This window comes from Hyaena hyaena, unplaced genomic scaffold (genome assembly GCF_003009895.1).
Source record: "Hyaena hyaena isolate Hyena2069 unplaced genomic scaffold, ASM300989v1 scaffold_76, whole genome shotgun sequence".
NCBI lineage: Eukaryota > Metazoa > Chordata > Mammalia > Carnivora > Hyaenidae > Hyaena > Hyaena hyaena.
This window is the reverse complement of record NW_024080709.1, coordinates 3,116,657-3,142,023: the sequence shown is the minus strand read 5'-3', so window position 1 is coordinate 3,142,023 and position 25,367 is coordinate 3,116,657. Positions and strand designations below refer to the sequence as shown.

The window sequence follows — 25,367 nt, the reverse complement described above, 5'->3', positions numbered from 1 at the left end:
CACGTAGACTCCACCATTAACAGTGGGCTACACTTTCATCTTCCATCCCTCCATCCATCCCTTTCTCTCCCTTATACCCCATCAGTTCATCTTTTTGAAAATGCATTTCATGAGTGCCTGGGTGGCTCAGTCAGTTAAGCTTCTAACTTTGGCTCAGGTCATGACCTCACAACTTACGGGTTTGAGCCCCACATCAGGCTCTTTGCTGACTGACAGCTCAGAGTCTGGAAGCTGCTTCGGATTCTATGTCTCCCTCTCTCTGCCCCTCCTTCACTTGTGCTCTCTCTTTCAAAAATAAATATTAAAAAAAATTTTTTAAAAAGAATTTCAAATTAAATTCCGGATATTGGTATATATTTCTTCCAAAAGACTTTTGTGAAGATATCCTTGACTTGAGTTCAGTGTTTCTTCTTAAAAAAATCTTTTGATGGAAAGTTTGCAGAGAGTGAAATGCACACATCTTCACTGTATGTTCCCTGAGTTCTAACAGTTGAATACACTTATGTGGCACAGAACTTTGCTGTCACCCCAAATGTTCCTGATGCTCCTTCCTGGTCCGTCCCTACACCCCGACCTCAGACATAGTCACTGTCTTGTTTCCCTCCATCATAGACAGAATACTTTTAAAATCTCAAGGTTATGGGGCCCCTGGATGGCTTAGTCGTTTAGGCATCCAACTCTTGATTTTGGCTGAGGTCATGATACCAAGGTCGTGGGATCGAACCTCGTGTCGGCTCCTTACTGAGCTGCCTAAGGTTGTCTCTCTCCCTCTTATCTACCCCTCCACCGCTTGGTCACTCTCTCTCAAAGTAAAAAAAGTGAATAAAAGCTAAGATAAAATGTCAAGGTTGTTACATGTATCTTTTGAGAGGGTAACTTCTGTGTGTAGTAAAAATTGATAAGGTACAAAGTTGTACAGTAAAAAAATAACACTGTCTTCCTCCCACCTTTCCTTTTCAGTGCCTTTCCTATAAAGGTATCCACGGTTGGCTGTTTCTTGTGTGTCTTTGTGGAAATGGTTAATGCAGATGCAGAAGCAGGGATGCATGTCTGTCTCCCCAGTCCTTGATGGAAACAGTACCTTACCTGACCCGTGGTCTTGTGTCTTTGCTTTTGTCACTTGCCATTACATCCTAGAGGTCATTTCTTGTGTATCGTTACCAGTTCCCTGGCTCTTACTGCCATAAATGGTGTTGCAGTGTACGTCCTTGTACAGGTGAGCGTACATACGTTATTCACGCATCTTTATTATTTGGAGAGAAACTAGTTGTCCATTCTTAGTTAACTGGATACTTTTCTCATGCCCCCTTGCTGAAATTCCTGATCTCCACCCATGCGTTTACCCATCTATCCATTTCTTTTTTCGTTTTTAACGTTCATTTATTTTGAGAGAGAGCGTACAAGCAGGGGAGGGGGAGAGAGAAAAAGGGAGAATCGCAAGCAGGCCCTACGCTGTCAGTATAGAGCCTGTTGCAGGGCTCTGTCTCATGAACCATGAAATCATGACCTGATCCAAAATCAAGAGTTGGGGGCTTAACCACCTGAGCCACCCAGATGCCCCTATCCATTTCTGTATATGTTCATCTTTCTATCCAAAGGGAACATTGATTGAGCAATTACTAAGTGCCTGGTACCAGGACGGGCTCTGGGAATATTGTCCTTGAGACCCTCATAGTCATTTGGGAGAAGCAGACACATCAACACCTAAATCACAGAAATGTAATAGTCTGAATTTGTTCAAGCATCCAAGGTTTTCCCGGAGGAGAGCATAAAAAGCTCTCAAAAGCTCTTTACTGCCAGTTCTTTACTCCCCACGGAGCATCTTTGACCTCAGCTCACTTTTAAACTACAGGAATGCCTCTAATTGTTTGTAAAACAAAAGAACAAATGAATAGATAAACCTAGAAGTCTGAAAGTGGCCAAGACCCAGCCTGGCTGCCTCCTGTGGGCCCGGGAAGCCCCAGCCGACTTTGTACTGAAAGTGCAGGCCTGAGCCTGTCTGTCCTCTGGCTTGGCCAGTCACGCCGGAGGGCAGCCGTGGCCTGGCACATCTCGTTCCTTATTAAAGGAGATGAGAGAGCCGGGGGGGGGGGGGGGGGGGGTGTTCAGGTGGGCTGGGAAGGTGTTGTGTTTGGCAGCACAAAGTGAGAGCTAATTGTTTAAGGGAAGGCTATTTGAGAAGATCGATGACGGAGAAACAGACGGTGGAAAACATAAATCATGGGTGTCATTTTGTGATGGGGACACCAGTTTGCTGCTCCATTAATGTCTGCCTTTTGCTTTTCTTTTGAACAGTAAATCTGAAAGCCGTGTAATTAGAAGGGAGAGAATACAGTTCTCTTCCTTCAGTTTTTCTTAACTCCAAACTAAGGTATCCTGATCATGCATGAGGATTGCAAATTTGCTTCGAAGCGGTTTAAAAATAGACATTTCAGTGTGGAAAGACAGCTCATGTTATTCTTCATCTTGTCAGTCACAAATACTAATTGAGCGTCCATGATGTGCCAGGTGCTGGGCAAGGATGCTGTGACACACGGTGCACGTGTCCCCCAGCTTGCGAGAGGGACTGGTACATAGACTAACCGGGATGGAGTCGTGGCCAGCTGCGTAGAGTGAACCATCGAGGCAGCTGCAGAGACGTGTTTAGTTTCTGTGGTCTGGGCAGAGGTCTCCCTGGAGTGCACGTTTTAGCTGAGTCTGGAAGGGTGTACAGACAGGTTGGGCGAAGGGGTTAGGGGGACATGACTTGAGATGTTACTTGCTCCACACGTTATCTGAGGATTACACATGGGAATACACTGGCACATAGTAGGCATTCAACACATGTTGGGTGGCCCTTCCCATCTTTGTTAATTCTTTTTAATAGGGCCCTCAGAGATGGGTTGTCATGGGGTAGTTGAGGAAGCAACCGGGGCTTATTGAAGCCAAGTGGCTGCTCTAGCAGTCAGAACAGCCAGTTTTTTGTTGGTCCATTGACTTGATCCGTTCTGCTCAGACTCTGTAGGGCTGATGTGTGTGTCCAAAGAGGGGAAAAGACCTGGGCTTTCCCGGGGCGGGGGGGTGGGCGGAGAGCGCCAGCCCCTTGGGACTGGGTCAGGTCTATGCCTTGTTCCTCCAGGCCTGGTGCTACCAGAAATCACCCTGTAGATTCAGAGAAAACAGGCTTTTAGAAAGGCTTGGGATCTTAGACTCATGTGTACACTTGTGCACGTCTCCTCTTGAGGGATTGAGTCCTTCCAGACCTTCTTCACTCCATCCGTGGTCTCTGCACTAGCAGAGGCTCTCTTGTGTGAATCTGGGGTACTCCATCTTCTGGGCCTTTCTGTGTGCAGAAGCAGAATGCAAAGACTGGGCATTTTGTAGTGGGAGGCAGTGTAACTTAGTGGTAAGAAGGTCAAACTCTGGAGCCAGACCACCTCCCTTTGACTCCCTCCTCAGCCACTAACTAGCTACTCATTGCTGTATGTCAAACAACCTCAAAACGTGATGACGTGAAAACACAACCATTTCCTTCTGTTCCCTGGTTCTGTGGGTTGACTGAGTGGTTTTGCTACATGATAGGCTGTTGTCTGGGGCTCAGCCGAGCTGCACGTCCAAGATGGCGTGGTCAGTCACGGTTGATGCCAGCCTCCTGGCGGCTGTTTCTTTTGTTTATTCACGCCGAGTCTCCTTGTCCTTGCCCGTGGAGTGGGGTGACCCCTGTGCCCACAGGGCTCTGATGAGGATCTGGGAAGATTTTGATGTGAAAGCACTTTGTACGGCAGGAAGCTTTGATGGTGCTTGGCGGGGGTGGAAGGGTAGGGGGGAAGGGTGTGTGTGTCTCTGTTTGCAGCCCCTCAGGACTGGACATGAGGGAAGCTCCAAGCACAATGAGAGTTCTCTGTGCACTTTGGCTGCCCCTGCTTGGATCTTGACTCTGAAAGTAGGAGGAGGGAAGAGTTTTTCCTGTGGCTCTGGCAGTTGCCTGATGAGCTCTTCCCTCTTTTCATCCTTCCTTCTCTTCCTGTTTAAATAAGCACTTACTCACTACATTTGTTACTCTATTTGGCAAAGTCTGTTCTTTGAGCCCTTATGCTAGGTCTGAGGAATTCCAAGTCAAAACACCAGGGTGAACCAGTGTCTGAATTCCATTTTGGTCCAACTGTGAGGGGCTACGGTGAGCTGGCCTGTCTCTGCTCCTCGGTCCCCAAGCAGCCCAGGAAATGTGGAGTCGGGAGAGGCTGGGGAAGCTTCCTTGCTAACATAGCGCGGAAGCGGATCCTCTGTCCCCCCCACTCCCTCCCCCCATCCATGTGTGTGCAGCATCTGGGGTGTTGGGCCAGGAGGATCCGGGAATTCTGGCTGCTGTTTCTCCAGGAACGGCCTATGCCTTTCCCACACCCATGTGCTGCCACCTGAGTCCCCAGACCACAGGCCAGATGGGTCCTGCCTTTTCTGCAGGGCCAGGGACAAGTGAATGAGGACGTCCCTGCTGCTGATCACCTGCTTTATGCCGCTGTTGAGGGTGAACCAAGCACAGGCTCTATCCCAGAGGTGCGTTCGACCAGGATTGACTCGTAGCTTTGGGCGGTAACAAGGGATGTTTGTGGCCCGGGTCAAAAGAAAGCTGACTTTTCTTGCCAGATGTCCCTTGCCCCGCACTTTTTTCGTTGCCAGACTGTGGAGTAAAATCCGCTTTCTGGATGAGGCCTGTAAGCCACAGATGATGTCTGGTATCAGTCCGGGCACACAGCCCAAGAAGACAGGATGTTAAGGTGTCGGGTAAGTAGGGGCGCCCGTTGCCAGCCCGCGGGTGCTGCTGGGCATGACCTGAGGCGAGCCACGCTCCGCGGAGGCCGGGCAGTTGACTGTTTTCTAGCCAGAGTCCCCGAACTCCCAGAGACACGTAAATGTCTCCGGGCATAATTAGAAGCAAAGCTCCTGATTCCGAAGGGCTTAACACCTCCCGGCTTCTTAGGTCTATTGTCCAAAATGTTCCTTAAAAATTAGCACCCCTGAGAGTTAACTTATCTGTGAAGAAAACCACTGCCTTCTGAGAATTGCTTCTTTGTTCTTAGCGTTGTAAAGGGACGTCTATCTTAACACCCTCACCTTCACTTTCACCGGAGTCCTTCTGGCCTCCTTCCCCTTCAGCTTTTAAGGTCTCTCTGTCAGAACCTTCCCTTTGCGGACGCAGCCGCCCGGGCCTGAGCTGTGCTCGCCTCCAGCCTGAAACCAGGCTGATGGGAAGCTGGCATCGTGGTGCGCGTGGTGCGGCGGGGCTCTTGCTGGTCTGGGACTCCCTCCCCCAGCGTGCTTACCTGCTTCTCCTATCAGGCCCGAAGAACCTTCCCCAGACCCTGCTGCCAAGGGGGAGTCCTGGCCGTGTCCACGGGGTTCCGTGGGGAGTGGTGTCTGCACGGAGGGGGCCCTTCAGAGCCTCCCCTGGTCCTTCTCCACCCCGGACTCCAGAGCGTTTGAAGGCAGAGTCTCTACTTCCCGCTAGCTTTCTGCATTTCAGCCACATGCCTTTTGCAGGGGGTGGGGTGGGAATTGGAAAGAGTATTTTATTTCCTTTACACGGTTATATGAGAGACACTTAACGCGTACTAAGTGTGTGTCTGTGGTTACGTGAGTAATGTGCTCTGATTGTAGAAAGCCCAGAGAAGTGCAAATACATACAGCAAATCCGTGTGACCTCACCTTGTTCCCCCAGTGTCCCAGTGACCTCTTTCCCCTCGTTTCATTCTGACCTTCCTGATACACGGACGTCCTAAGTCATGCTTAAGAATTTGCAGCTCCAGGCAGCTTTTTATGAAATAGAGGCAAGGAGTGGTTTACTATGCCATTAAAAATTTATCAGAAACATTCTTCTGGTGGGATAATACATTTTTATTTAAATGTTTAATTGGCAGTACGTTATTTCAAAACTCAAATTATATAAAAGATGTTTAATAAACTAATTTTCTTTTTTTAAATGTTCTTTTAAATTATTTATTTTTGAGAGCGCAAGTAAAAGTGCTCGGGGGAAGTAGAGAGAGGGAGACAGGATCCGAGGTGGACTCTGTGCTTCCAGCAGATACGGGGCTCGAGCCCATGAACCATGAGATCATGACCCAAGCCAAAGTCGGATGCTTAGCTGACTGAGCCACCCAGGCGCCCCTCATTTTCTTTTTTCTAAACTGTTTATTTATTTAGAGAGAGAACAGAACATGTGAGTAGGGGAGGGGCAGGTGGAGAGGAAGAGAGAATCCCAAGCTGACCTGACATGGGGCTTGATCTCATGTACCATGAGGTCATGACCTGAGCCCAAATCAAGAGCCAGATGTCTAACCGCCTGGGCCACTCAGGCGCCCCAAAATAGCCTCATTTTCAGTGTCCTACACCGGCTGCCTGGGCCCCCATTCCCATGCCCTGGCGGCCACTGTGTGCTCCCTTTCTAGGTGTCTTAAATTTCCCTGCTAACACTTGCAGTGCAAACACAGACAAATACAAAGTTAATTCTCCACTTGTGGATTGAAGGTGGTGTATTAGACCCACCACCTGCCCCTGCTTAGGCTTTCACTTGACCTTCCTGGACATCTTTTCATGGCGCACATCGAAAGCTATTTTGCTCTTCGAAATCACATTTAAAATTTTTTTCTAAAGCAGTTCATTTGAAAGATAGATTATTTTAGTTTTGGGGAAATACAGCAAATGAGAATTCGGCCTCTTTCTCTCCCCACTCCCACTGTAGTATCAGTGATAGCCACTGTGAATGTTCTTTTATGTTTTTCCAGAGCAATTTTCATGCTTCTACCCTCATGAATGTGTGTGTAACCCATTTTTTCTTAACCTGACCATCTCATACAGACATGCCATCATTTCTTGAATCATTTCTCTATAGTTGGACCTTTCAGTGATTTGAAAATGGTTTTTTCACCTTGGCTAAGCAATGGAAAGAGGAATGATCTTTGATGTAAAATTTGGTCTATGGATTTGGTTATTTCCTCCAGAGGAATCATAGCAGTGAGATATGTGGGTCAGAGGGTGTGGATGTTCCTAGGGATTTTGGAGCGTAGCCTCATGTCTTCCCTAGTAGATGAAACCACCTCTCTTCCCAGCCATCCACAGGAAGAATGACAGTCACCATACAGCAGGGCCACAGCAACCAGGCCAGTGAGTTCCTTGTCCTTCTAAGCCAAAGTTTTCTCAGGGTGGGGGTAGGCCTGTATCTCTTTGTTGGGTTTGAAGGAATCTCTCAGTAGCAGCTTCTTAGCCAAACCTGCTCGTGGAGCCCATTCTGATTACTTGACTCCACACATCTGTCCAGAGCCCGGGTTGGGTGTCCTCCCTCTGGGCTGCCGTGGGTGGGTGGGAGACAACTCCGTGGGGTGGCAGGGCAGATTCTGTGTTGATGTCAAGGGTAACAGAACATAGAGCTTTTCTCCGTAACGGCTGTACCGTTAATAGAGTGTGCAGTTACTGTGAACGGCCTGCCTCCCAGGCACTGTTCTGCGTACTCGGTAGGCATCAGCTCCTTGTGTCTGTAGGTGAACTCTGAGTCCTCTGACCGCCCTACCTGTTATATAGGTGAGGACAGTGTGATGCAGAGGAGGCAGGTGATTTGCTCATGGCTGCAGGGACAGGAACAGCTGGGGCTGGGGTTCACCCTGAGCCACATGGCCCCAGAGTGTAGGCTCCATAACCATGGCATCCTCTGGCCTTGGAGAGAATCCACAGAGTGCCTTCTGGTGTCTCCAGCCCCCTGGAGAGGGCTCAGGTCTCACCTTCTTCCACCCCGTAGCTGGTTTTCCCTGTTTGCTGAGGGTTTGTAGCAGAAGAGCCTTTGAAGTTGGACAGATAGGAATTCAGATCCACTTCCTGTATGTGTGGCCTTGGCAAGGTCTCAGCCTCCCTGAGCCTGTTTCCTCATTGTTGAAGTAGGGAGCTGCCTCCCTCCCCCCACCCCAGATTGTTATGAAGAATGATGAAGATGGTGGGTAACAGGAAAGCTCTGTCAGGTGCAGTGTGAAATAAATGCTCTCTCCCTCCCTAGCCCACACCTTCCCCCTTTGCAATCATTTCTCTAGCTTTCCATCCACATCCTTAAATTCTGGCCACTTCAGATTCGATCAGAAGCTTATGCCCTGGGCATGACTATAACAACACCATTTACTGAACATCTTCCAGTGCTGACCATTTTGTGATCTGCTTTACGGCATATCTGCCATCGTGCCAGGCCATGGAGTTTCTTTGACCAAACGTGTTCTCCTGGGGCCCTTCTGAGCCAGGGGCAGCAGCTGTGTCCTGCCTTCAGTTGCTCATGCATCATGACGGGGGAAGGATTGAGCCATTTGGGGGCAGACATTGGCCTTGTGTGTTTACATCCTAGGTGTAGCTGTGTGTTCATTGTGGTGACGATGGTGATTTTTTCCTCTGCTCATTTGATATCTTGCATCTCAAATCCTAATGAGGCCTTTATAGCTCCAAGCTTACATATTACAGGCCTGCCATTATCTCAATAGAATTAATAGTCCTTTTTCTGTGAAGATAATTGAGATCCCTCATGGTGACATATTTTTATCACCCTAACACTGTCTCTACCCTTCCACAAAATCTCTTCTTGTTGTCCGGTAGCTGTTTTCTCACCTCATTCTGAACAGGATATGTCCAAGGATCATTGGGAAGCAGGATTCTTGCGTGGTTATGCCAACCATGGTAACCATGATGTGTTTTCTCTCTCCTTCCTCCCCTCTCCTGATGGCAGGTGCCTGGAGATTTGAGTCAAACATCTGAAGACCAGAGTTTGTCGGATTTTGAAATGTAAGTCCATGGCATCTGCTCACGAGGGGCCCCTTAGAAGTAGGACTCTGCGGTTTGGCTTGTGTCCCAGAAGACCACAGGGGGAAACAGAAATCACTGTTTCAATCTGTGCAGGCCGATCTGGTTATGGTAGAGGTGAGAGTCTGTCCACCTGCACCCCGAGTCCGGCCTCCAGATATGTTGTAAACTCTCTTCTTGGGTATTAGAAAACAATTAATTCTTTTGGCTGACATTTAAGACTTGGAAGCGATCACATAAGAGTTTAAATTTTGCTTTAAAAAGAAAAACAAAGGGGGTTCCAATCCCTACAAGGCCACAGTCAGAGCTGAGTAGTGGTTGCTGCCTCCACACAGGGCATGTGCTCTTGCACTTAGCACAGTCCCCCCTTCTCCCTGTTGCCCGACTCTGGCCCACTTCATTCCTTCTGTGTGTCCCCTGGAGGAATGTGAGTTCACAGCCCCGAGTTACTGGAAACAACAGTGGTTTGGTGCATGGGTGTGATTTGTTACTGGATATGACTCTGTCTGATGATACATTCCTAAAGAACTTAGTTGGTCTTCAGACTGTTTCAGAATCTGGTTGCTTTGGGGCTTGGGTACTCCTACATGGTTCCTCAGCCCAACAAGCGCACAATACACTTCCCTTCTTCTTCTTCTTTGTTTCTTTTAATATATGTTTTTAAATGTTGGTTAAGAGAGAGTGTGCACAAGTGGGGGAGGAGGGGCAGAGACCAGGAGAGAGAGAATCTCAAGCAGGCTCCGTGCTGACTCTGGGCTCCATCCCACCAACCATCAGATCATGTCCTGAGCCGAAATCAAGAGTCAGACGTTCATCTGACTGGGCCGCCCAGACTCCCCTCTTCTTAAGTGTACTGGTACATTCTCCAGGACAGACCATATGTTAGCCAAGAAACAAGTCTCCCTCCACTTATAGACGGAAATGCTACAGAGTACGTTCTTGGACCACAGCGAATTACTCAACAGCAGGATTTGTCTGTCTCTGACTCCCTGAGGTCAGGGTCTGGGTCTGCCTGCTTCCTTGCTCTATCTCTAGGACCTAGAGTAGCAACGGACACCTTGTACGTTCTCCATCAAAAGAATGAACAAATGAATTAATATCGAGGAGGGAGATGGCCATGTAAACAGTTCTCATCCTGTACGGTCAATGCTCTGAAAGCAAGAAATGCCGAAGCCAGTTGGGGGTGTCTCACCCTCACCAATCAGAGAGGGGAACGAAAAGCAGGCTGTTATGTCCCCTCATGTCCCGCCTCCCCCTCCCCCTCCCCCAACAGAGAGGAAAATGGAACACTTGAGGCACTAGAACCATCTGGAGGAACTTTACAGGAGGGGTGCCGTTAGATGTGCACACCATCCTCATGGCTCAGAGTTGCCATTTGGACTCGGAGTTCTGAGAGTGTGATGGGTTACTTTGCCCCCTGGAGGAGGTCAGCACCTCCGCTCAGGATTTGGAAGAGATGCTGCTTCAGGAGAGCCATCTGTCTGTGAAACTAAAATGCTCTCTACGCCAGAGACGGGGAGCCCACTGGGTCACCGCCTCTTCCCCCGTCATCTCCGATGGTGATCTAAGCACAGGAGGCTGGCGCATGTTTGTGGGCTGCTCCTTAGAGAGGAGAGTTCAGGAGAAAGCAGTTAGCCCTGGAGCACCTCTAGGTAAAGGCCCGGGCTGGAACCTTCCGGTCCTCTGAGAACTGCGCAGGGACCGTCGGGACGCCCATCAGGATCGATCTTCACAGGTGAGAGACAGAGTTTTCTGTGTGCAGGCCTTGCCTTCAGCCTGGCAGAAGATTGCTGGTGGCAGCCGTGTGTCCCCAGCCACTCACAGTTAGGTGCAAGTCCTCACGGGAGGCAGAACTCACTTACCCAAAGCGACCCTTGAAGGACCCCTTAAATATCCTGTGACGATTAGCTGACATAATCTAGGTAAAAGCATGAAGTCATACGTTGTAGGCGCTCAGGAAATGACTTGTCCTCGAATTTAAATCTTGGTTGGGACACCCGGGTGGCTCAGTTGGTTAAGCATCCAACTTGGCTCAGGTCATGATCTCACGGTCCGTGGGTTCAAGACCCATGTCGGGCTCTGTGCTCACAGCTCAGAGCCTGGAGCCTGCTTCCGATTCTGTGTCTCCCTTTCTCTCTGCCCCTCCCCTACTTGCTCTCTGTCTCTCTCAAAAAGAAACCTTAAAATTAAAATAAATAAATAAATAAATCTTGGTTCATGGGAGCCATACACAGTGTTTCCAGAGAGTTGCAAGGCTGGTGTTTGTGTCTGGGTTCCTGGTCTCCCAGCCTGCCATTTTCTCCCCCACCCCAAGTAGCTGTGGCCTGCATAGCCTCACATGTTGGTCTCCTGAGCCCTTTGATGGAGTCTGATCTTAAAATGACGGGCAGGGGCTAGAGGGGCATAGTGAGGAGGTGGTGTGACCCCTCTGGGTGCTCCAGGTACCCTGTGGTCATCAAGTCACATGACCCCACACAGCCGCATGGGGGATTCCAGTTGTTATCCCTCCTTTCAGAGGAGGAAACTCAGGTTTAGAGAAATGAGGAGTCACAGTGAATCAGCTGTAAGAACTGAAGTCCATTTCTCATTCCCAAGTACACACTCTGTATCTAAATAAAAAATACACAATGACTAAACTAAGTCCCTAAAGAGCGAACTTGAAGGGCGGGGTGAACCCAGGCCCTTTGTCTTGCTCATGGACGTGATTGGTGTTATCATCAATTCTGGTGTGTGATGCCTCTTAGAGAAGACAGTTTCCTCCGTTCCTCGTTATAAATTGAAATCACCTAATTTCGATCTTTGTTTTCGGTCAGATCGAACCGGGCGCTGATCAACGTCTGGATCCCGTCCGTGTTTCTCCGGGGCAAAGCGGCGAACGCCTTCCATGTGTATCAGGTGAGCGTCTGGTTTTCAGCCGGATGTCGCTGCTGGGGCAGAACCGACACCTTTCGTAGTGCTGTGGTGCCTCTGCCTCTCGGTGACGGTGATGGAGCGCTGACGGCCTCCTGATGCCAGCCTCCCCGAGGAAGGGGTCCTTTCTTCATGCAGACTGGAGGGGCCCGGGTGGAGCATCCTTGTCAGTCAGGCCCGTCAGTGCGGCCGCTGCAGATGGGAGCTCGGACAGCGGGAGCCGAAACAGGCTTTGTCAGCTTGTGTTGCATCCAGAGAGTCAGGATGTATGTGCAGCCCCAGGCGTGACCAGGCCTGTGACCGGAGACCTGCTGCCGTCTGCTGTGTCCTCTGCTTGGGCGTCCTTCTCGGGCTGGGGCTCTCTGTGGGGTGATGGGCAGCGCTAGCCCGTCTGGGTGGTTGCAGCATCTCTCTCGGGCCTGTCTTGGACAAGGAGGCCCTCCCTGATGCTCTGGGCTGGGCGACAGACTTGTGAGATTGGCCAGGCTTGGACGTGACCCCTGCTGGCGGTGGGGCATGTCTGACAGAGGGAGAGGAGTTCCTCTCCAAATGAAAACCAGGGCCCTCTGCTCAGAAGAAGGGGCAGCATTTACCTGATGGAACCCCAGGTGCAGAGGTCTCCTCCTCCTCAGGGGAGAGCTGGTCAGCGCTGGCTGGGGCTGGGCTGTGGGGCCTCAGGGACCTTTGTGTGCTTCGGAGACAGTTTATCCCCAACACATGGGACTCCAGTTTTCCATCTTTCCTCTGATTTTCCGATGTCTCTTTCAACCCTGCGTTCCTACCATCTTTTTGTCTGTTGTCTTTTACTTTTCTTACCTTGGATCCCGATCTCCAGCCCGTGGTGTTCACCTGTCCTGGACTACTCTGCTTTCAACTCTGACTTGTAGCTGCTTCCTGCTTCTGTCTTCTTGGGTCATGACAACTTTCATTACATTTTTGTTCTTAATCCTGAAGAACTCTGTGAAATGCCTTGAGTTTTGTTACCTTTTAATTTTTTTTTAAGTGGGGAATTGACGATTGAAGAAGACCTCAGCTATTAAGATATTTTTCTCCAGAGGCTGGGTGGTTAAAAAAAAAAAAAAATACAGACCTTGAAGAGAGGAGCCCTGGTTTAAATTTTGTAACCTTAAGTGAATCTCCCTTTGCTCCCGCATAGGACGGAAATACTATTGCGGCTTAACTTGCAAAGCTGTTGTTGGCGCGAGGAGCATGCGGCACACAGGACACACTCTCTTTTCTCATCTTGGTGTTTCTCCTGTTCGAGAATGCTTGCCCTGTGTGGCCTGTGGTGACAGGTGTGGTGGCGAGTGTGTGGTTTATAGGAACGGGTATCCGTATGACACACACATCTTGATATCTCACAGATGGGCAAGGATTTGGGAAGAAACCTTGCACCAGAAAATGATTTTCAGTTTCTTGTTTGGCTGGGCAACAGCAGTTAGTAAGTACCGTGTTATTAGGTGTTGGAGAATCTGAGTGTTTATGATGCTCTCCTCTTTGGCTTAAAAGAGTTAGACAGGACAGATTTATGTACATCTCCTTGGTTCTCATTCTCCTTTTATGCCAAACCCACCAAAAACCCTCTTCTGTGAGTGTCTGAGTTCTGCTTTGAGGCCATCAGAAAGCTGGGAGGTGCTGCCCAGAGGATGAACAAAGTGAGGCAGATGGCTTTATTTTAGAGTGAAATTACAATGTGATACCACTGGAGAGGTTTCCTGGACCTTTCATGTCGGACTCTTCCCCCCAGCCCCCTACCCCAGGGTGCGATTTGGCAGCTTTCAGTGTCTGAGAGTCCGTTATGGAATGAGAGGGATGCGGCGCATGCCCCGTTGCCTGAGAGATTGTTTCCACGGCAGTCACAGTGGCGTTCGTGCTGCTCCCTGTCCTTCGTGTCTTTGGAGCTTCTCTGGGTGTGGTCCCATCCATGCCTGGAGGACGTGGCCCCCAGGTGCCGCTGCTGGCCAGAACCGCCTCGTCCCCCGCTGTGGGCTCCGTGAAATCTTCTCTGGTGTTGGGTTTGAGGCAGCACCTCCTGAATGCAACTGTCTTTCTCCTTTTAGATAACAGTGTTTCTGGTCAGTATCTCACAAGCAAAATCCATACAACATGTTTGGAAACATTTGAGGAAGGTTTTTACAGAGTTTTTATCATAAATGATAACGTAAAGAAGGAGGCTCATTGAAAATGCTGGTACCATGGGACGTTATTTTTCTTAGTTTAAAAAACACGTTCAGTATATTTCCCCAGAAGACTGGAGATAATTTCTAGAGGAACACCTGTAAAAGAATGATAAGATAGAAGTAAAAAATGAAATGTCAGTGTCTGGGAAGATGTAAACTGGTGATACTTGCATTAAGGAAATCGTGGAAGTCCCTCAGGAGATCCTATACCCCTGTTCTCATTGGTTTGTGAATTTTCTCTGGACTGCCCGGCAGCCAGGGTGAAAATGGAAATGCGGCTATTTTGGATAGTACCATTGCTGATGGGAAGAAAATATGTGAGCTCCTCAAAGGGAGCTCTAAGAGAAGTTTCCACACAGGGCTTTAGATACAGCAATATTGGAGCATGTGGTGGACAGTCCCCAGTGACATCCCGTGACAGATCCTCCTCAGGTTCCATCATGTCCCCCTCATAGGGAGCCAAGGGCAGACCCTCCAGCAGATAACGGTTCATCGGAAGAGCCAAGATGAAAGGATCGGCATGTGTAGTTTTCTCCGTAGATGTGGGCTTTCCAACACAACAGCCACCAGCCACATCCAGCCGTTTAAATTTAAACGAACTGAAATAGAATAAACTTAAAAATTCAGCTCAAGCCCGGTAGCCACATTTTAAGTGCTTCACAGCCACATGCCGCTGGTTGCTGCTGCACAGGGCAGCACAGATACGGGACATTTCTGTCATTGCAGGAAGTTCTCTTGGGCAGACGGTGTCTCCAGGAGCACTGGAAAGCAGGGTAATGCTCTGCGTGCTTAGCCACGTTCTAGAAAGACAGAGGCTGGATGTTAACAAATCCTGCTGGGAGAAAGCCACTCACATTTCAGCTCTTTCAGCGTTTAGGATTCCCAGGGGAAGAAAGCCTTCAAGTATTGACCTTGTGCCGTCCATGCCCTCGAATCATTCTGTTCAGCGGTGACAGGAAGGAGCAGACTTGAGCTTGATCATACATGTTGTCTTGTTTCTATTGTGTTTATTTTTACATTGGTCTTCTAGTTAGGGCGCAGAATCCTGTTTTCCATTTACCACAGAGATGCATTTTCCTTTTTTTTTTTTTTTAAGTTTATTTGGAGCAGGGAGGGGAGGCGCCTGGGGGAAGGGCAGAGAGAGAGAGAGAGAGAGAGAGAGAGAGGATCCCAAGCACCCTGTATGTTGTCAGCCCAGAGCCTGATGCAGGGCTTGAACCCATTAACTGTCAGACCACGACCTGAGCTGAAATCCAATCAGACGCTTAACTGACTGAGCTACCCAGGCACCCTGCATTCTTCTAAGATAAAGTTAAGAAGGAAGAAAGAGTCTGCTTGAAGAACAACACCAAATAAATGATAATGCAAGCAGCCGGAGCTTGGGACAGTGTTATGTGAACATGTGATGTTTGGGAAATGCTGAGCTGAGGGAACAGACCGCTGACGATAAAACAGCAGTGAGGATGATGCTAACAGGAAACCGTAGCGGCAGCTGCCTCTCACTGGTGTGTGTGCATTCTGTGGCACAGTCCTCAAAATCACAGTGTGAATAAACTCCTCTCACCATCGCATAGATGAGAAAACAGAGGCACAGAGAAGCATGACAGTCTGTAATGTTATTCGAGCCCAAATAGCACTTTCTCACAAGGTACTGGTTTGCAGAGGTTTCGAGTCTGAGGGTGGAGCTCTTTAAAAATCCAAGAGGCAATTTGCACAGTTGCCTTCAATCTGAAGGGAGGAGCCTGGCCTGCATGGGTGGCCACCCACATTCCTGAGAAGGTGGCCACTGCAGCGCAGCTGGGAGTTCTCTGTAGAAGTTGCTGGGGCCACTGCCGGGCCCAGACACGTTACCCATTGAGCCCCCCGAGTCCGCAAGCCAGGCTGAGACAGTCTGGCTTAGGAAAGTTGTCCAAGCAGATGTCCATGTTGGCCGCTCTGGCCGTGGATGGGTTTCCAGGAGGCTCTTTCAGAACTCGTTTGAGCAACGTTGGGGTGGGAGAGCCTGCCCGAGGCCTGGAAGGGTGGTCCTCAATACCAGAGGCAGAGATAGCCCACCTGCTGCACGTGGTACAAGTGCTTTTTCACTGTCCATAGGGTGGGAAGAGGTCTGGGACTGCGTTTTGCACAAGGCATTCTGGCAAGGCATGCCCTCCCTGGGCAAGGCTGAGTGCAAGGTCTCAAAAGTGGTTTTTCCCTTTGAGCCCTAGAGTTTCCACACTGTGCCCCCGAGTCTGAGATGGGCGCTGAGGTGTGCTCCGGCCCTGGTAGGAACGGCCGCTTTCGGGCCAATCTCCGAACAGAAGTAAAATTGGTGTCCAGGACCTTCCCAGTTGAAGGTTTCTGTCCATGAGTATTTCTTACACTTTGGGCCCTTGCTCACGCCTGGTTCCCAGCAGACACTTGCCAGAGATGCAGTGATTGAACAGCAGCACATAATATGGAAAAACTGTTTATTAACTGGCTTTCTTCATTTCTCTCTCCTCCTCTCTGTTAACACACTGTGGTGCTATGGGCTCGATTTTCTATCACTTCCATATGATAAAGTTGCATTTGTTCTTAGCCCCTGGTTTATACCTCAGCCATTGTTTGATATTCTTCCCCAAAACACCCCCGATTCCAGAGAAGATTGAGGTCCACCATCCTGAATATCCTGCTGTAGTGTTTATGAAGGCCTGTGAGACCTTCAGACAACCTGCCTATTTTCTTCTTAAGCAAATATTACAGGCAGTAAACTGAAATGAAAGAATTCATCAATATACTTACCTTCTGAACACTTACATCTTTGCTTTTGAAAAGTACTGTTAGTGTAAGTACAGCTGAAATCCATCCTCTGTGTGGGATTAATTTCAGCCTTTGAATTCAGCCACCAGAAACACGGGCTCTGGAGCAGTATTCCATTTGCACAGCACAACTAATCAGGTCTCCTTTGTATATAGAAAAAAAATTGTTGTTTTGTTTCAGCAAAGCTCTTCCCTTCTGAATGGATTAAGTCCCCTTTCCTAGAGGCCATAGGGTGTGGCGTTGACTTAAAGGTGCCCCAGGAAGACCCACTGAGTACTTGTGATCCCACCTGGCAGGAACCTGTGTCACCTGGGCAGTCATTTTGCAGATTTATCCCATTAGGGTGTGTTTTTGTATGTGACGCAGGGAATGCATTCTCTGCTCCGTTAATAATAGATCACAGGGTCCGGGTGGGCTGCGCGGGGCTGCAGGTGGTGTGGAGGAGGGTGACGTGTTTGCACTTGAGGTTGCAGGCTTCTCAGCCATTCCTTTTCATCCCCTTTCCTGAGAGGCTTACCCCACAGCCCCCCAGTTCTCTTATCTACCTCTCTGTCTTGAGGCTTGCTCCGTGCGTAGCTCCGCAGAGAGGGCGGAATTCATGCGGCGGAGGAGGATGGGACAGACGGGACCCACAGCTGCAGTGCCGTGGGCTCCGAGAAGCCCCTGCCCCGGCAGGCACAGTTCCGGATCTTTGGGGGGAGATAGAGCAGCTCTGGGGCGGAGGTGAATCTCTCTCGTCCACGTCTGCTCCCTCCTGCCACACCCGTTGTGCCCGAGGCAGGCCCTGGGATAGCTGGGTGTCCTTCCAGCCCCCGTGGGCCTTGGTGCTGCACGAAGGGCAGTACGTACCCTGGGATCGCGGGCCTTTGTTCCCGCTGCCCCTCCCCCTGAGAACAGCGTGTCCCACCGGGCCCAGCACCCGAGCACGCCCGCCCCCAGCTGCCCTGGGATGCTCAGGGCTTCCGGGAGGGCCTGGTGCCGCACAGACGGAAAGCACGTCCCTTTGGATGCACGAGGCCCTCTTACTCTCCGTTACCGCTTGTGTCCGCCCCAGCAGGAAGAATTGCTTTCCTTTCACAGATAAACCCTGGATTCATCTGAAAGTGCTTTGCCCAGGGCCTCCTGCAGGCCCGGCTTAGGCCACGCGCAGCAGAGCCGGCGGTGAGCAAAGGCTCCTGCCTTCCCCACCCTGACCGTCCGTGGGGGAGACAGGTGCTATGGAGTAAACAGAACCTTCTCTCCTAGTACGGGCTGGAGGGAGGGCTACGGATGGGAGGGACGGAAGGCCACTCACCTTGCACGGTGACAGGTACAGCGTTGGGTGCGGTGTCGGACACCGCTGTGAGATTCCTACCCTTAGCGCTCCAGTAACCACTCAGTGGTGGTGGTGATAAGCGCCTACGCTTGGAAGCAGACGTAAAAAGAACATTTAGTTGAACTTCTCTGGGATGTTCACATATTGACAAAAGTCTTTATTTAGCATCTACTCGATCAAGGGCTCCGCGTCAGCTACCTCAGGGGCTGCAGAGAGTGAGATACCTTCATCCTCAGCTTCCGGGTCTGCTGAGGAGGTGGCGGGTCCGCCATTCGAGCAACTGAAATGGAAGACGATGTCCGTGCAAGACTGTGAGGTTTTGCCCAGGGGTGAGTTTTTCCGCCAGGGGGCCAGTGCTCAGAAGATAATGCTTCATATCCCGATTGTTGAACTGGGGTCCGCAGAGGCCTGAAGGACTGAATGCCCAGGCCCCAGGACATGGGAGTTGGGCCGGCTGGGAAGTGGCCAGTGGTGCTGGGTTTAGTCTTGGTTTGCATCTAAATTCCTTGTTGAATTGCCCGGGGTGTGATTCATCAGCGTCTCCGGGGTGCCTGTTCCGATGGCTTCTCTGTCCTTCCTGGGGAGGCTTTCCTGAGATGGTTCCCTGCTCCTGCCTCGCTGTCAGGAGCTGTGAGCGGGGCTGATGTGCACACCCACATTCACAGGTGTCCTCAGTCCCTGTCACTGCCACAACCGCAGGTGGGGGCTCGTCTCCAGGTGGGTGCCTCCCCCCGTTCCCATGCTCCCGTTTGCTGGCCCCTGTGCTGGTTCCCTCGCGGGCGTGTTGGCGTGGGGAGCCGGGTCTTGGCCCAAGGGCGCTGGTGGAAGTGGAGGCTGGGAGTCCCGGGTACCTGGATGGCAGGGCCCTCAGGATGCGGCCATCACCTCAGCAGGACCCAGCCTCGTCCTCTGATGGGACCCCCATTCACACCTGGGCCGGGGCTCCTCTGACTGGGGCAGTGTGGGAGACGAGCTGACCACCCTTCTCCTGCCCGGGGTACTGACTCCCCGGTAACACCTGCCCTGTCCCGGGTGTAGGAGAGCGAACCCAACCCAAACCGAAACCCACCTCCCGGTCTGTGCCGCTTGGGGTGCATTAAATTGAACACCGTGCAAGGAAGTGTTGCAGGCAAAGAACTTGGATTACAGTTCACAGGTAAGGAGACACAGAGCTAGGTCTCAAAACGCCGTGTCTCCTTGGGGTGAGTGCAGGAGGCTTTTATTCGGTGCATTGGAAGGCGAGGCCAGGGAGTTTGGTACGCAAGCAACCTACCATTTCTGTTACCAAGACACGTGCTGTGCCTACGACACACCTGCCAGCATGCTGTGCACACGTCAGCACGGCGGTGGAAACCCCTGCCCACGGGAGGAGATCAGAGGCGGTCGGGAGCTACAGGTGACTGGGCAACGTGGGGGCGCCGCGCGGGCCCTGCGCTCCACGCCGGCTCAGACCGTGTCACGCGGGGGGTTCAGCGGGTTACTTGGCTGCATGTCTCCTTGGCGGGAGCTGCTGGTTCTGTGAAACAGACACATTCTTCTTCCCGTCTTGTCCCCCCCGCCCTCCCGCTCCTGCTGGTGGCTCGCGGCCCTCCCAGGAACTCTGCATGGAGTCCTGCCTGACGGAGCTTCACAAAGGGGATTCGTCGGCTTGCGTCATGGAGAACACCGGGGCGGGCACAGCTTGAATTTCAGGGACTCTGTCATGAGGAGTGGTCTCCCATCTTTTGAGAAAGTCGCTTTCCCCGTGTTGGCCCTGTTCCCAGCCAGGCCGCGGCGGTAGTGTCTGTGGGTGCCTACCACCCGCCCTCCCACTCGGCGCAGCTGCCCCCAGGGGAAGAGGCCCCTGTTTCTTCCAAGGCTGCTGGCGGGCCTTGAACTAGCTCTGACCCTTGGTGGCATGGGCGGGCCTCGAACCAGCTCTGACCCTCAGTGGCATGGGCGGGCCTCGAACCAGCTCTTAACCTTGGTGGCATGGGCCGTACCCCCGTCTGCCAACTGCCGTGTCCAGGCAGATGGCTCGCTTTGGGGTTCTATTACTCCTGAAGTTGAGGTCCATGGAATCGGGGTGTTTCCCCAAAGGACAGTGAGGACGCTCTGACCAGCAGTGGGGGCGTCGGCTGTGCGTCAGGAGCAGCCTGCTGGAAGGCACCCTCACACCGGGGCTCCCCATGCAGCACAGTGGATGTTGGGATGGGATAATTCTCTGTGTGGGGCAGTCCTCACCTGTGCATAAAAGGACACTGAGCAGGGGCGCCTGGGTGGCTCAGTCGGTTAAGTGTCCGACTTCAGCTCAGGTCATGATCTCATGGTTCGTGCGTTTGAGCCCCGCGTCTGGCTCTGTGCTGACAGCTAGCTCAGAGCCTGGAGCCTGCTTCAGATTCTGTGTCTCCCTCTCTTTCTGACCCTCCCCTGCTCATGCTATCTCTCTCTCAGAAATAAATAAAACATTTAAAAAAAAAAAAAAAAAAGACACTGAGCAGTATCCATGGCCACACCCACTCACTCCACACACCGTCTCTCCAGTTGTGACAACCCAAAGAGTCTCCACACTTTGCCAAATGTCTCCTGGGGGGCATAATGTCTGTACGTGGATCCATCGAATGCCGTTGTGGTTTTATTTTGTTGAACATAAACGGCATCCTGTGGTACATGCCTTCCTCCTCCGACCTCTCGCTTCCTTACTCATGTTAAACTTGGGCACATCATTTCCTAGTACGGTGGAGCCTTTACTTCATACTCTGATGATGGACATTTAGACTGTTTTCACATTGTATTGTAAACAAAGCTCTCAGATTGTTCTCAGACAGATCACTTTGTACATATTGCAGGCAGGTCTTCCAGATAAATGGCTAGAAGTGGATTTGCTGAAGTGCAGGATATATACCTTTTTTATTTTAATAGGCCCAGGTAAATGGCTTTCTCAACTACTGGATCAATTTTCAGTCCTCCCAACAACGTGGAGGAATCTTTTTGTCCCCATGTCCTTGTCATCATTGGGTATTAAATGAGTATTTAAATTTGACCATTCTGATAGGGGAGCAGTTACATTCCATCAAGGTCTGAATTTGCATTTTCCTTATTGCTAGGAAGGGTGAGCATCTGTCTGCACTTTAATCTGTCGTTTGTGGTGTGTGTGTGTGTGTGTGTGTGTGTGTGTGTGTGTGTGTGTGTGTGTGTGTAAGTGAGAATTTCCTCTTGGTGTCCTTCCCTATTTTTACGGCACCGTTCATCCCTCTCTTACCCGTTTGTAAGAGTGCTCGGACAGTAATCCTTTGTACTATACGTTTCAGGCTTTTGCTTGTCTTTTAGCTTTATTTATGAGGATTATCCGGTGTTCTTCCTTCCTGGTCTTCACATTTTGGGAAACCAGGAATTTCTTGGTTAATACACCAAAGTGTACTACGTCTTATTCGGTTTGTTGTTTCAACAACCCTGAGGTATTGTGGATGTTCTTTTCGTGTTAGAGGTGGGCAGAGACATGTTCAGAGTGGTAAGGGAATAACTTGTTGAAGGTCTCAGTGCAAAAGCATCGGAACCCGATTCACTACTGGTCTCCTCACGCCAAGGCTGGGGTTTTTACTTGGACTCCCAGCTGCCTCCCAGAGGACAGAATAGAAAGCAGAGAGGAAAAGTTGGAGAGAAACCTGTTTGGGCTCATCTGTTGATCTCTCCACCTGTCCATCTATCTGTCTGGCCATCCTTCAGTGGGCTGGGTGCTAGGGATATTGTGAACGATAGAGATGTAGCCTTGGCCATTGACCACTGGATAGACGATTGAATGTGGAGAGCTGTTCCATGGCAGAGTGGGCTTACCAACTACTGATCTTGACACATACACCCACCATGTTTGACCCTTTACTTTGCGGGAAAGACCAGATGATCTCTAAGGCGCCTTTTTCCAAGTTTATAGTAAGTTTGTGAGAACTTTATTGTCTGATCTTTCTGGTCTGCATGGGCAAAAAGGAATTTTTTTTTTTGAATTTGCTGTCACAGCACAAAAAGTAGACACACAAGTCCACTTGAGACTGATCCAAGTGTAAGAAGCAGCCAGCGTGCTCGGACTGCTTGGAGGAAGCACTTTCTAGGCTCCTCATGGCCGGCAGCATTAGAACTGTAGACTTAGACTTGGCCGTAGAGGAGGGTGCTGCAAAGTAGGGGTGTTCCAGAGCCCCAGTCCATGCCACGGTGCTCAGCAGAAGCCAGAGGCTCAGGTTCTCTCCAGGGTTCTCATGTGGTCATCATGGCCATGGCTACCATGTTTATACCTGAAGTCTAGACCCTCGTAGGGCACCACCCTGTGCAGGCTGTGACCTGCAGCTTCCAGAATCCCGTGGTTCACCTGGTAGGAGATCGGCCCCATAAAGCCACAACTCTGTGTTATTTTTACTCATAGCTGTACCTCCAGTGCCTAGAATTGGGGAGCAAGTTCAGCACACATTGGATGGATGGATGGATGGATGGATGGATGGATGGATGGATGGATGGATCAACAAACCATCTTGACTCCGATTCTCCAACTGTAGTAGATTCTGATAGACTCCTCTCTTTAGAGTTCTCCCTCTGGATTTGTTCTTAAACTCTCCCTCAAACTCCCTGGTGCTCATGGGTCATTCTCCAGTCATTCACTTTCAGCCTTGCCTCACTTTCCTCACTGATTAAAACAACTCTCCTCTTTATTTATTACTGTCCTCTCCCTGGTTCAGGAAGTTTTTTCCCCCCAGGTAATAAGCTGTTTTACAGTATAGTAATGGTTTAGTTTCTTTAGAGTTCACTGGTCAGGATGGCCTATACCGCTGGCTGTAACCCCCAGACTTTCTCAGAGTCACCTGTCCACACTGAGGGCCCCAGTCTTGGCACCTGCCCCAACATTTTAGGTACTGGGAATATGAGTTCAGGATTGGCAGGCAAGGCTCACAAAGCTCAGACAATAAGGATTCGTTGAATTCCTGTGAATCAGGCACTGTGCTAGGCCCTGGGGATAGATCAGTGAACATTGTGGACAGGATACCCCCCACTGGGGTTTATAATCCCACCAGAAAAGAGACGTTACACATACTAATGTACACATAACATACAGAAAATCTGTGGTTACCAACTGTGGATGTGCTGTGAACGAATACTGCACAGGGTTCCAGAGATTGTAAGAAGGGCCCACTTAAGCTGGGGGGCAAGAATAGGACTTTTGAGAACATCTACTCTTTCCTCCATGATGATTTGGGGTAAGTCCACAGAAGAGGAACAGCCCAGGCAGAGGGAGTTTCCTTGAAGTAAGAAAGAACTTGGTGCTTTAGAGGAGTTGGTAGGCTGCTGTGTCTGAGGGCGAGTAAGAGAGGGGAGAAGGCAGAGGCTCCGGTGCCACAGCCAGTTGGATTTTCCGAGGCTTTGCAGTGAAGCTTGCCTGATCGCCTGCCCATCCCCTGACCAAACCAGCCAGCCATCTACCCATCCATCCACCCACCCATCCACTTACTATCCACCTGCTTACATGATCACTGTTGCAGGAGCCTAGGTGAAAGGGAATGGTAGTTAAGACACGCAAAATGGTCATGGAGAAGAGAGCAGGTGATGTGTCTGAGGTGTGACTCATCAGGATTTCGGGTGCTGGGGACAGCTAGCAGTTCACACGTAGATTGTAGAGTCAGTCCAAGTTGAAATCCCTGATCTGCCTCTTAGTTCCTAGTTGTATGATCTTTTATGACAGTATCTTTATCATTCTGTTGAAGCCACAATTTTCTCACCTTCCGAATTTGGGATGCTACTTCCTTTGTAAGATGCTTGAGAGCGCCGAATGAATGCACGTCTCCAAAGCCCTCCGCATGGTGCCAAGCCTTCTTGGTGACTGGGAAGGGCCCAGAGGGTACAGCCACTCTTTGCTCAGCCAAACCAGTGTGCAGCTCAGGCACACTCATTATGTGCACCTATGATTTGAGATACATCTATGTGGTGTGAGTCTTTATACCCACACATAGGCACTCCTAGGCACACGGTGGTCTATACCCTTAGGACCTGTTCCTCCCCGGCGGGAATCCAGAACCTGTATAACTCTGCATCATTCTACTTAGTGGAGCCAGCGGACACAGGGTCTGCTGGTCCCTGCTTTATGGAGGCTAGAAGACCTCAACCGCAGCCTGGAGTTTCGAAGCTGGGCGATGCCGCACTATCTCCTCCATGGGAAATGGCGATGCCCCCCCCTCCCCCCCCCGCCCCATGCACACACCGAGGTTGAAAGAAGCCAGTATGTGGCAACAGTTGATGAGCAATTAGGCAGCCTCTCAAATGTCAGCTGTCATGATTTATGTTTATGTGATGAGTGTTTTCCCAAGACCTGGGGCGTGGAATAACAACTCTTGTATTCCTGTGTTTAAAAAAGTAACTCTGTTTCGGTGAGTAAATGCCTTTCCTGGCCCAGGTGAGCCCCCTTCCGACCTGTAGGACTTGAGCATCCCATTGTTGGGGGATGCTCACACCCCCTTAAGCGTTCACCTGAACGGATGCACCACCAACACCTCAGGGCCGTTGGTTTTTCCCCCAGCCGGGCTTTTTCAGAAGCCCCCCGGGGCTCATACTGAAGTAGGGAGGGTGGGGCTGTTGCTTTAAGCTTTGGATCTTTTTCTACTCCTTGCAGATACAGAAAAGCATTTTGAGTCCAACCTTTAAAGGTTATCTCCTTGTGCCGCCGGCAGACTCATGCCGAGAGACTGTGAATCCCAGCTCGTTGCCAGACTTCGCGGCGGAGTGAAATCCTGTCAGACTGCTCTGGCTGCCCGAGTCGGGGAGCAGCGAGTTGGCGGCCGCGTGGAGGCTGCCTGTCAGGGCCGGTGGGGAGGGCTGTGTGAGGGGCAGGCCGTGCGCTAACTGGGCCTCAGGAAGTCTCCAAGGAGCGTCTTCGGACGGGGAGCACAGCACGGAGGGGAGAGGAGGAGTCCCCCCGACCCCGGCTTATGTTGCTGTTGGTCCGCCGTGGCCCACATGACCCCGGGCCAGTGTGGTGGCAGAGGGTCCCCAGACGACTTACAGGGAAACCAGCTTCTAACACCTCGGTTGCCACATTCGTGGGTGGAGAGGAGCTGCCTGCTAGACCGCGCAAGTCAGCGAGTCGCGATACCAGGTCAGCCCCTCCCCTGCCCGCTTGTGCCTGAATCTGTGGATGGGACACAAACTAGGCGAAACGCATACAAGGCCAGTGTGAATAGGTAGCACTGATGTTTACTGAACCTTCCCATCCATAGTTGTGACCTTGCCACCCCTGTGAATTAAGGTCAGAGAGGTGAAGTAAGCCGCCTAAGGCGGCACAGCTGGTGGGTCTCAGGGATACACCGCAAGCCTGGGCCTAGATGATCCTCTAGCTTGACGATCCGGAAGAGAAGAGTGCTGCTGTC

The 25,367-nt window shown here is 50.8% G+C and overlaps 1 protein-coding gene across 3 annotated transcripts in view; it reads left to right on the top strand.

Moving 5' to 3' along the window:
- SNX29 (sorting nexin 29) overlaps positions 1-25,367 on the top strand; it is a 497,164-nt gene that overhangs the window by 334,591 nt on the left and 137,206 nt on the right. For all 3 annotated transcript variants that reach the window (XM_039233571.1, XM_039233573.1, XM_039233572.1), the window contains 2 exons: positions 8,729-8,784; positions 11,616-11,697. In XM_039233571.1, the coding sequence (XP_039089502.1) occupies positions 8,729-8,784; positions 11,616-11,697 (138 nt within the window). The remainder of the gene's footprint in view (positions 1-8,728; positions 8,785-11,615; positions 11,698-25,367) is intronic.